At 37.9% G+C, this 12,221-nt stretch overlaps 1 protein-coding gene across 1 annotated transcript in view; it reads left to right on the top strand.

The window, feature by feature from the left end:
- Positions 1 to 12,221, top strand: part of ablim1b (actin binding LIM protein 1b) — a 252,406-nt gene that overhangs the window by 218,770 nt on the left and 21,415 nt on the right. Inside the window, exons 15-17 of the mRNA XM_060841799.1 lie at positions 4,212 to 4,349; positions 7,615 to 7,703; positions 8,822 to 8,951. Of these exons, the coding sequence (XP_060697782.1) occupies positions 4,212 to 4,349; positions 7,615 to 7,703; positions 8,822 to 8,951 (357 nt within the window). The remainder of the gene's footprint in view (positions 1 to 4,211; positions 4,350 to 7,614; positions 7,704 to 8,821; positions 8,952 to 12,221) is intronic.

Here is a 12,221-nt window from a genome sequence, read left to right as displayed (position 1 = left end):
ATGCTAAGAATCTTTTGCCTTGTTAGCTGCTCAATAAAATGATAATGGAAGTGATTTGCTTTATAGTCAGATGGTTATCAGATTTTATCCCAGAAGTCACATCTGCTATTCTCTCAGTGGTGTTGGCAATTGTGAAGAAGTCAGCAACCTTGTTAAACTCAGTCCCTACTGAAGTTAGGCCACTATAGACAACATGATGATGGACTGGATGGAGCACTCAACGTAAAATGTTTTTGGTGAGGTTTAGTAAATTTTTCTTTTTTTTGCTTTTGACCAGTGGTAGAGAATGGAAAGAATTTCCATTTTGTATTAAGTATGGCACTCGACTATCCTTGAGTGATTTCTTTTTTTCCATTGACTTGCTAATTTATTGTCTCATTGATGAGTGGAAAAGTTTCATCCAGATTTATGCCCAAATATGCATTATTTATGGATAGTTTGTGATATACATGGAGACGGACAAGAAACCAGGTTGAAGTTGCCAAAACATTTTCACCAAGAACTTATAGTCTGTAGAGGAAGTGATTCTCACCCTACAATATTGGTGAGATACATGTCTTCGTCTCTAGATGCAAATTTAGTATATTAACTGACTGCACCATTTCAGATTCAGTTCAGCATTGAGCAAAGTTACCCTATAAGAGCTGTTTTTCATATTTGGTTCGAATTGATCGCTATGCTTATTTCCACCCATTTATTTCATGCTTAAAGGTTGCTGCAAGGTACATTTGTTATTTTCTTATAAGGCTTTCCATAGTTTGTTCATGACATTATTCTGCTTCACTCTTCCATTAATATGTGCCAGCCTTGATTTTCTACTCATATTAATGTGTAAGTACTGTTTGAAGTCATGCTGCTTGTGAATTTCCTTAACCTGGAGGTCTTTTTAAATATAAACTAACCAATTTTAACTATTCTTTTCTGCTAGGTGTAAATGGTGACAAATCTTTATTATTTGGAAATATAAATAATATAAAGTCTCCATTGCTAACGTTTATTTTTAAACAAATTCCATAATTTGAAGAATTGAACAGAAGACTCACCACACTTTTTCAATTTTAAATTCAAATTAAGTTTCAATTCAATTTTAAAATTTGCATTTCATCTTTAAAAAAGAAAAAGGAAAAGGACCATTGGTACAGCTGCAGGTCTGTGGACGCAGTTTAATAAAGTTGTTTCAAAGTCTTAAGAGCAATCATCCATCTTGAGGGACTTTCACGATCCACCCACGTAAATCGATATAGTCCACTTCTCTGGGTAGGACGTCTGGCCACCCACAGACTCCAGCATTCAAATTTGCCTTCCTACTATCCATAGCTGGATGGGGCTCATCAGAGTGGCCTCTGGTAAGATCAACAGGCAGACCTGATAAACAGTCAGCATTGGGAACTTGGAAATGGTCCTCTGTCTCATTTCAAAACAAAGATTCCATCTTTGACTGTGGCTTCCAACTAGAAACGAAGCGTTAATGAATTTTTGAAAGCATATTTTATTTTATATTTTATTTTATATTTTATTTTGAAAACTTATTTTATAATAAAAATCTTTTCTCCCCAAAATACACTACCATTTAGTACCTGTATTCTGTTGGACAACATAGGATATGTCAATGACCTAACCATTAATCACACTACTGTTGGATGTGGTGTTGACTTTTCAGGAATTCTTTTTTACACCTTGAACCACCCTGTTTTCCCAGCGACTGTGTTCCTTTGAAAGGGCATCTGTATCATAATCATGATTGATTTGTACTGTAATGAAATAAATTTGGCAACAGAACATAAAAGTAGCAAATTTGATCTTAACAGAGTAATCTGGAAATATCATAAACTTCAAATGATGTAGTAATATGATAAATAAGCACGATTACAGTAATTTTCTGAGGATCTTCTGAAATTACCATGGTCAATTGAGAATGCTTCCACAGAATTATATGCTTCCCTCCTCCAGCACACCCCACAAATACTAAGCCTGTACTCCTTTTACTCTTACCAGTTTATTGTGAGCTTGAGTTTTGTGCAACACCACATGCACAAAATCTGATTGTTATATTTAAATATATAAAATCATAAATAGTTGTCATTGAGTAGCTAACATTCTCAGAGATAGGCCTGCAACGTAGAGCTGAAAGCTGGAGAAATTACACATTCCTAATGTTTCTTCTGAACCACCAGGGGGCACTAGTCAGCACTGAGATTGGCATTGGAAATCTGCTCCTTGTGCTTACCTCACTAAGTGTTAATGCGATAACCAAACTCGCAATTATACATAGACATCTGTTTATCAAACCTTCACATCAAAATTCAGGCTGTTTCTAAGTAGGCAGCAAAAACATTTTTTAATATTAGCATGAACTAAATTAAAGAAAAATAGTTGCTCTGAACAAGGCCAGGTGAGTTCCCTAAGCCTATCATATAGCAGTGTTGCACACCCAGCTAGAGTGAACAAAGAAACTCTTGACCAATACTCATGATGAGAAGAGCTCCTCATTAATCTTTGGTTAGTTCTGAAATTGACTGAGATGATCTTTTTCTTAAAACCGTTTGGAAAGTAATATCTATAGTACATGTTAAGAAATGAAAAAAGTGATGAGTTAAGTCAGCAAGCAATGATAAAGGGAAATATGAAGTCAGAAAGTTGTATCTGGAAAGAAATGCTGAGAAAGTTATAGGTTTCTAATTTTGAGGTCCTGGGAAAAACTGAGTTAGAATTGGAGATTCCAATTAGCCCTGAATTCAACAAAGTGGCACTATAGGAAAGAGCTCACTGCTAAAAATAAAGAAATAGGCCACCAAGAGCAACATTGATAGAGCAATTTAAGAGAAAACCAAAGGGTAAACATCCAAATTCAACAATGAGCTGACTCAAGGAGAACATGATCAGAAAGTCAAAATTACAACCTTACCTTCACTTCGCAAATCAGATTCTCTGCTAGCACTATGCAACTAGCAACATTAGGTAGTTATAAATGTACCCTTGAAGGCAAAAAGCAGTAATGTGTTTGGATTAGTTCTGTGCCAAATCTCATCAGAGGTTTTCAAGAAGTCCAAGGCAAGGACAGATGATTCTCGGAAGGTTACTCAAGGACAGATTGCAGAGGCATGGGTCAGTCAATGTGATCACCAGTAGGACATCTATATCATAAGCAATACTGGTGCTTATTTATTAAGCTAGAATTCTCAAAACTCTCAATTCTCAATTCTGAAAATTGACTGTTAGTTTCTGCAAGGAATGTTCTGGGTGTATTGTTGTAAGTGCAGTCCCATCCTACTGAGGATTGGTGAATATACAGACATCTTAAGAACAAGGAGATGAACAGGGAGAAGACAGAACAAATGCAGAGTTATGAATCTAGAGAGCATAGAGAAGAATACTATCAGGACTGGGCTTATATAAAGTTCAGAAAACAGAGTTGATGGACCTGACAACACTAAGATGATGTGAGTCAAAATAAGTGAATGGGACAGCCTGCGGAAAGGTTATTAAGAGATATATGTAATATTTTCAAAGGTTTTGTTTTGTTAAATTAAATGAGTACAATTAAGTTAACAGATGAGCTCATTGATCCTGAGCCCTCAATGAAGTACATTATTTAAAGGAACTGAACTGTAGATTGGGCTGCAACACTGTCATATTGATTTTCTAATCTGCACTCCCTCAACTTTACCTCATGATTAATAAATATTTCAGAAATAAAAGTTATCATCACTCTTGAAGTAATCATTATTGAGCTCTAAGTAAATTTTATGTAGAATTTTCTGTAATTTCTAAACCATATGACATAAATTAATAATTAATTTGAATTACTTTTTAAAGTATTTAAATTGTGTTAACTATAATGAATATTGAGGTTGAGAGACAAGTGTGTTAGAAATTTATTTTAAATCTAACATAAGTCATATGTGCACTGAAAGCTGAGTCCTATAATATTTGGATTCATACAAATGAGCTCCAGTTCTTTCCTTAATTACTTGTTATGCTTTCTGTTACAACTAACCCATTATAAAATATTTAACATGATTATTTAGTTGCTAAACTGAATATGATTATTTTATGTCAGATGAATATGATTTTTATTTGTGATAAGGAGATTTCACTAATACTGTACTGATTAGCGGAGGGTACTGAAAGCCTACAGCAGGCTAATAGGAAACCCCAGTCTATTTCAGACAGAGTAACATGTGCTGAGTTCCCACTGGTTGCCACTCTAGATGCAGCTGCAATGGCAGCACAACTCAAGACAGGCGTGGAGATCATCAAGTCATCCAAGTTCCCAGCTGCCCAGGCTCCAGATCCTGATCAAACATCTGAGGTGGAGGCTGACTACTGGCCAGGTTCAGGTACCATAGGTATGATAAAAGCCTGACAAATGGGTTCATTAATTATTTTTTAAAAATTTGTGTTCTCAGGTCATAATACAACTTAATATTATCATAATAAGTTTGTCAGGACAACCTTGCCAAAACTAAAATATTAAATGTTTAAAATTTCTAATGTTTTTATTGATGCTAATAAGTCTTTAGAAAGGTGCATTTTGAATCTCTAAAAAATCTAAATCTGAATTCACATGACTACAAGCAGTTTATTTTTTGTTGTGACCAGCATTTTCTTTGATACATTGTGAGATGTCATCAAGTCATGCTTTGCAGATAGAAGATAAATTCCACAGTGGAGCAAATTCTTATTTTAGTGGCTTATATTGTGACTGAATCATTGCAATTGATGTCCATCCCAAGAAATAGCCAGAAGTGTTCTTCATGAAAAAATGTAACTGCTAGCTGAATCAGAGAATGGCCGCATGTCATCGTTCGTTACTCCATTGGCAAAACACTATCAGTTCTCTCATCAAGGCAGTGAGGTCATCTCAAACAGCCTTCCAATATCAACATATTTCCCTTGAATGACAATCAACATTTCATCTGCTGTAATTTTGCTGGAATGATATGCCAGAAGTATGCAGGCAGTGATTTTATAACAAAAAATCTATATACTTATATTGGCCATGTATCACTGAAATTAAGTTGTTCACATTACAATGGTAGTTATGAGATTAACCAACCACACTCTGAAATCCATTTGTGCAGAGTAACTGGGAGAGATACTTTATTGAATGTAAATCCAAAAGGTGTAAGGGCACTTTGAGGATAGCATTTCACTTTTGGTTCATTCAGAGAATGTGGGTTTTTCTGGCTGGGAAAACATGTTTTGCTCATCCCTACTTGCCCTTCTGATGGTGGCGTTGAATCACAAAATCCATGTGGTGTTGTTACACTAACAGTGCTATTAGGAGGGGAGCTCCAAGATATTGACCCAGTGATACCTGGGAACAGTGATATACTTTCAAGTTAAGTTGGTGAATGGCTTGGATAGAAACTTTCAGTGGTATTATTTCCATATATCTGTTGCCCTTGACCTTGGAAGGTGCTCCCTATGGAGCTTTTGACTGTTTTTGTTGGCACAACAGCTGTTCCTGAAGCACTGATTCAGAGAATGGAAAGTATGTCACTGAGATCTGGAAGCATTGCAGCGTGTAATCTTGCTGTCAATCCTTCCTTTAAACACCTTTAAAAAAGCAGTGTTCTCTTCAAAAAATAACTTGCAACAGATCTGTTTTCTATTTATATATGAATAACCTAATTTACATTTGAATGTTTCATTTGTATCTAATGTCATGTTGATTATGACATTATGTTCTTCCGACCTAACACTGCAATTATGAGAAAACAAAATGTTTTGAAAATATTTCTTTGTGCAAATAATGCCCCTTTAGTTATATGTTTTAGGACCAGCTTTTCGTCCCCTCGTGTCTTTAGGTATGTCTTCTTCCTTGGTAAAATTTGTTGGAAGGCACATCAGGCATGCTGTCTCAAATAGATCTTGCAGAAGTATTCCAGTTTTCTGATTACCAATGTAGAAGGTTTCAGTTACCGATGCTGTGCACTGTGGGTGGATTTACAGATTCTGGAATTTTAGTTAATATCTCTGAAATTGGTCTGCCAGAAAGTATACTGTTAACAAAGGATCATTTCCCCACGTGTCTTCAGCAATCTGGTTCACTGTTTCCGTACAGCAGCATCACTGTGAGTGCATCTGGTGCCAGTAAAGTGAGCTAATATAATATTTCATGCATAAATGCACTTTATTTTCTTTTTTGGGATTGGGGTGGAGAAGGCATGAACAGGTCTTCCAAACTTCTTTCAGAGCGCTGATTTCCTTCATAATATACAATAGCAATGTCTTTCCAGCTGATTAATGTTTTTGGAAAGAAAGAAGTTTAAATAAAACACAAGCCATGTTTCATCTTGGCTCAAACTCTTTGCTGAGCCTCTAGTACAGGATAAAATAATTCTGTTTTAGATTCAGGTTTGTGCTGAAAAACAATGATAGGAAAAGGATAGTTTTCTGCCACGCAGCCTTTTGAACTGTTTCCAGGTCTAAAGTTGAGAACTAAACTTTTTTTCACCTTTTCACTATCTTGACGAACGAACTGTTTTGTCAATGGGCACCAGCACTGTTACTCACTGCTACTTTACACACCTCAGAAGTTTGTATTTTACTCATCCTTACAGCCACGTACAGCAGCAGTAATTCAAAACAGTGAAAGATGCCGTGTTGAGTTCATTACAAATTCTCACAAATCCCTTGCCTATTACTGTAACTGCACATGCCACTAAGTAATGCACTCAGGTTTTTTTTGGTGAGGGTAAGATTCCTGTTGACCTTTGCACCCAACTTTGAAGGCCTGAAGAAGTAAGGAGAACCCAAGATGATTCAGGTATGTTTAGATTTAGTACATTTTTGATCATAAAGGGGATTCTCTCATAAATTATGAGGACTGTACACGTGTGATTTTCATCTGCTTACTGCTCCACTTATGCTGGAAAATGGGCAGTTGGCAAACATGTTATAACCCATTGGTTGGCCAAGGCGAGCATAATGTAATTGATTGGTAGCTAGCACTCTCGCCTAGATCAGTTGGGAGAATATGGTGGTTATTTCAAATGTGGTTCTACTCCCAGTATAGGACTTTGTATCAGCCTTCAAGAATAAACTGGTGTACATAACCTGTTCATTTGTCCTTGGCACAGAGTAGCCTAACCAGGAATCCTTAAAGGATCCTTAAAGTTGCTAACATGGGCTGAATTATTTTATTCTCTTGTTACTATTACACCACCAAGAGGAAGTTTCCTACTCCCCTGGTTCTTCAAAAGTACTTTGGTGTGTTGGCAGACTCTGTGTGTTTGCCTTCTTAATGCCCAACCTAACTCACTCACTGCCACTGAGAGCCCATTTCACACATTTGAGATCCAACTGCCAAGTTGGATTGGGCCTTTCATGGATATGGTCATGATTGGATGATATGACCACAATGCCCAGCAAATCACCTGATTAATGCAACAGCCAAAAATCACTGCCCATAAATCTTTTGAGGAGAGAAAGTTATTAAAATCCCATGAACTCATTCCTGTCTAAAATCCAATTCACAAAGCCCTCTCAGTTGGAGCTGGGCCATCAGGCATCCACCCTCTTTGGTTTTAAAGCGACACAAACCATGTATACCTCTGCCAATATATATTGTCACAATTTTTAGAAGTTGTATTTTGTCATTACCAGGAGCAGATAGGAGGCGGGGGAGTGAACGAGAAGAGGAAGATGAGGAAAAGCTCAGACGTCGACAACTCCAGGAGGAGCAACTTAGCAAAGTATGACTGACCTGTGGCATCTAGGAGCAGTTAGAATGTACTGTTGAAGGATTGGCATTTTTAGGCTCAGCTTTTACCATTTATAAGTCGATAAGGTTAAAGAAACAACCAAGAACCATTCTGATCTTTGTGTCTGGTTATGTGTTAATAATTAGTATGTGTTCTTGAGTGTTTGTTCTGTGTGTCTAGCCCTTGGTGTTAAGCTGATATAAAAAGGAGGCTGAGACACTCAGCCAACACTCAATTGGTCAGATATCGCCCATTAATCCTGTTGAAAGATATTTTCCAATTTGTCTGTACTTGTGCACTTTTTTAGCTTAACTATTTTTCATTAAACAATCTGCCGTCAGTACCATTGCCCCCTTCCTCTGGTTTGGTTCAATAGTTTTGCACCACCTTTCTGACATCTTTCATGTAACTGTACTAGTAAACCCCAGCATTTCTCAAAGCATTGCCAGTACTCTTAGGGGGAGATTAAAGATCCTTTGGCATTGTTCAAAGATGAGCTGGCAAGTTCTCCGGGTGCCTGGGTCTTCATTTATCTTCAGCCAATACCTAACATTGATGAGTTGGTTATTTGTTGCATTGCTGTTTGTGAACATCCTGAGCAAATTGGTTGTGATGGTTCCTACATTATGACAATTGATACATTTCCAATGTAATTATTTGTCTGTAAAGTGCTTTAGGTTGTCCTGAGGATGTGACAGACACAAGGTCATAAATAAATGCAAAGCTTTGAGATTCTTCCTTTCAATTTAAGGATTCCCCCCTATATAACTGAGAAGCTAACAAGACAGGTCACTTTACTCAGGTTGCCATCAACAGTTGCTAATATTTTCCTTCAGTATTGCTTGGGTTAATGTAAAGGAAATGAATTCTTAATCAAAATAGAATTGTTTGTCTTGTATTCCTGCCCAAAACATACCACTGCTTCTGTTTGTACTCTTACCTTTGAAGCAGTTCAAAGTAAGCTATGTTCAAAAAGGAATATAGTCCACAGGGAAAACCCAAGCAATGTTTAGCTAAATTCAGCACAATAACTCCTACTTACTGAAGCTACATGCTGTTCAGAGATTCTGGTTCGTTTATTTTTGGAATTTGTTTTTGTAATTGTCCAGATCCAGTCAGGCCTCGGGAAGCTGATCCTGAAGGAAGAGTTGGAAAAGGAGAAGCAAGCCCGATTAGCATCTCAAGCTCTCTCTGCTGACGTCCAGTTCAGACATCGTTATGATTCTGCAGGGAATGCATGTAAGAATATAAATCTTTCTTTAAATGTGTGAGATGAATAGCTTCTCAATCAATTCTTCATCTTTTGGTATGGGCCATTGCACAGGAGGACTTACTAATTTATTTTAATGTTACTTACAGTTGAGCTTCATCATATTGTAAAGTTGCCTCAAAGCATCATGTTTTCTAAGATGGCACTAACATTATTCAGCTTGGTTCACTGATTAGAAATAGCCATGTTTAAAATTGAAAAATCCTATGTTTGCCTATTGCAATCACTTTAAATCTGTGTTTAATCATGTCCATGATTTAAGTAGTTCCATGCGATTTGGTCTCCATAAAATGTTTGCTGATAATAAATATTGCTGGAATATTTTTAATTAAATATTCAGTGCTTCAGAAATAAGTGAATTGTTGGGACATTCTGATTAGCCACACTGATGTTATTAAAAGTTGATTTTATTAAAGAGATTGCAGTAAGCAATAACAGGATTAAAATGTCGTCATTTTGATAAGCCACAACTAAATAATATCAGTTAATTTAAGATGTCAAACTCCTGTGTGGATGGACTTTATGCTATTTTCATACAGATGATGATCCATCTCAGTCTATCCAAGAAGAGTCGATAGTAGTCATGATTTGGAGATGCTGGTGTTGGATTGGATTGGTTAAAAATCATACAGCACTAGGTTAATAGTGCGACAGGTTTAATTGGAAGCACCAGCCTTCGGAGCGCAGTTCCATCTGAAGGAGCAGCGCTCCGAAAGCTGGTGCGTCCAATTAAACCTGTTGGACCATAACCTGGTGTTAGGTGATTTCTAACTTTATCCAAGAGGAGACAGCAAGAGATGAATTCTACTGGGGAGATTGTCCTCACTTCAACCCAGTCAAAAAGTGAGTCAGCAGCCTGCACTGAGAGTACCCTTAATGAGCTTAGAGTGGGACTACCACCCCTCAGAATGAACACCCTGAAGATCTGATGGTGGATCAGGTTGACTGGCAGCTCTTGCAGTCCCAGCAGTGACAGAGACAAGTAGTGGTCGCTGTTGAGGTCACACATATGCAGAGAAGAAGGAAGATGCCGCCCTGACTTAAACCAGGCATTCTGGTTGGAGAGGGATTGGGAATTCTAGCGGCTGAAGGGGGGCAAAAGGTGAGGCAGTGGATGTGGCAGTCACGTTTTAGTCACTGGAGGTGCAAAAAGGGTGCATCAACTTTGGTGGAGAGACAGATGGTGAAAGAGAGGGTGAATCACTCCATGCCATCCTCTGCATCATTAGCTCTGACAGGAGTTTTTGGAGCAGGTTACCCTTGCACCCTTTCAATAGTAGATTAGTAGGTGTGTGGGAGGAAGGTCTGAAAAATAGGAAAGAATGCAGCTACACAAATTTGGACTTTGATGAGCTACCAGCTTGTTCTTTTAGTGTCTTAATGTTCACACTATAAACGAAAGCTGCCCTAAGGTTTTGTGGATGAAGCCGAGAGTATCTAACGTAGTGTCAGTCATAACATCACTATTATTTTTTCCAAATATTATTATTCCATGTTACCACTTTGAAAACTGTTACTAATTAGAAATCTTCTGAGAGTGTTGTAGCAATGAGTGATCCCTCTGTAACTCCCTAAGATCTGGTAAAATACTTTATCCAGCACAACTGTATCACCAACCTATAAATACAATGAAAAATCATGGATTAACAAAACAACCAATCAAAGTACTTCAAATTATATGTTCTTTTTCTCACAGTTTCAAATAATGCAATATTTCAACACTTTGGTTTACCGTTTGAAGCTTGTGATTCCGGACTATAGTGACAGTCAATATTACTCTCACACTCAAGAAATGTGTGCTGCTCACTTTTTCACTCTTTGCTCAAGGAGCATATTTTTATTTCTAAAACAACAATATGATAGCATCTTAACATTAATTTTGCTCTTAAGTTTTATACAAATATACTCTAATGGAAAATAAACAACAGCAGCAGCAGCTTAGGGAAAAAAGACAGTGGTGGTAGGAAACAGAAGCCAAGAGTTTGCTTGTCTCAGACTAACTGTGGGTGTGTGGGCATTTTAAGTGTTGACTGACTCGCTACACCCACTGCCAAGAACGTTTGGCAAATTGTATACCACTTGGTTTGAGCTGAGATTGGCATGTCATAATATTAGGGTCTTGGCTCATCAGAAAGTGCCAGCCAATCAGAGGTTCGCAGCTTCTGGATCCTAAAGTTTGCAATTGAGGCCTACTCTTCAGGAGGATCCAACATCTAACAAAGGGAAGTCCTTTTCTTTTTCCCTCATGGTTGTAAGGGTCAGTGGAGGAAGGGGTCGGGGGTGGTGTTGAAGGGAAGGTGACTTTTATTGGCTTCTGTGCAAATATTTTCCCCAGACTAGGGTAAATGTAAATCACTTCCCAATATGGCAGGCAGGTTGCCCATTCAAGCAACAAGCTAATTTTTATTTCAGTTGGAAAGATAAATCATTGGGGAAGTGAAAGATTGACAGGTTGAGGCTCCTAAATGTGAAATAATTAACTATTTGAGGGCTTTTGACTGTGAGTGAGTAATGAACCTTTTCAACAAGTATGTAGTGGTGAGAAGGGGGCGAGTATCTCTCTGATTTGCTCAATTATTTTCCATTCTCGGCCGCTCTTGGGGAGGAATATTGTGCAAAATCCTTCACTGCCTAAGTTTAACATCTCATTCTGACCTGTGAAAGATTTCCACAGGGCAGAACCATCCCAGCCCTGGAACAACATGGGCAATGGCAAATTAGTATGTAAATGCAGCACCAACTGAAAAATTAAAATCTTGACGTCTCTGAGAGAAAGAAGTTTGATTTTCCATCCACGGTTTTAACAGGAAGATGAGAATCTCTCTCATGAGTGACAAGAGGCTGACTTGCATGTATGACTGTCTCACTATTATCTAATTGTATATCATTTATATACAATTTTCTATTCTCACACCCAATATAACATGTCAGGGCACATGCCATGGGTAACTACCACCTGCATTCTTCATCCAAGGAGGTTGGCATTGGATGTACGCCAGCTGCACCACATCGTCTCTGACTCATTTAGAATACAATTTATGTCTGTAGTTCGCAACTTTCATTGTAATGCTGCTACCAGGCACTTTGTGCACTGGGACAGCCATGCATCCCGTGCATTGGAGCTGGATGCATCACAAGGCTCTTAGTTTACTCTCTTGGCACTCGCTCACGTTACAGCCACTTGGATGCTCATAGCATCTCTGACTTGTCTTGCCTTCTAGCGCATACACAAAGCCGGG

Source organism: Hemiscyllium ocellatum, chromosome 22, assembly GCF_020745735.1.
Source record: "Hemiscyllium ocellatum isolate sHemOce1 chromosome 22, sHemOce1.pat.X.cur, whole genome shotgun sequence".
Lineage (NCBI taxonomy): Eukaryota > Metazoa > Chordata > Chondrichthyes > Orectolobiformes > Hemiscylliidae > Hemiscyllium > Hemiscyllium ocellatum.
Note: the sequence above shows the minus strand (reverse complement) of the source record. Positions and strands in the feature narration are given on the sequence as shown.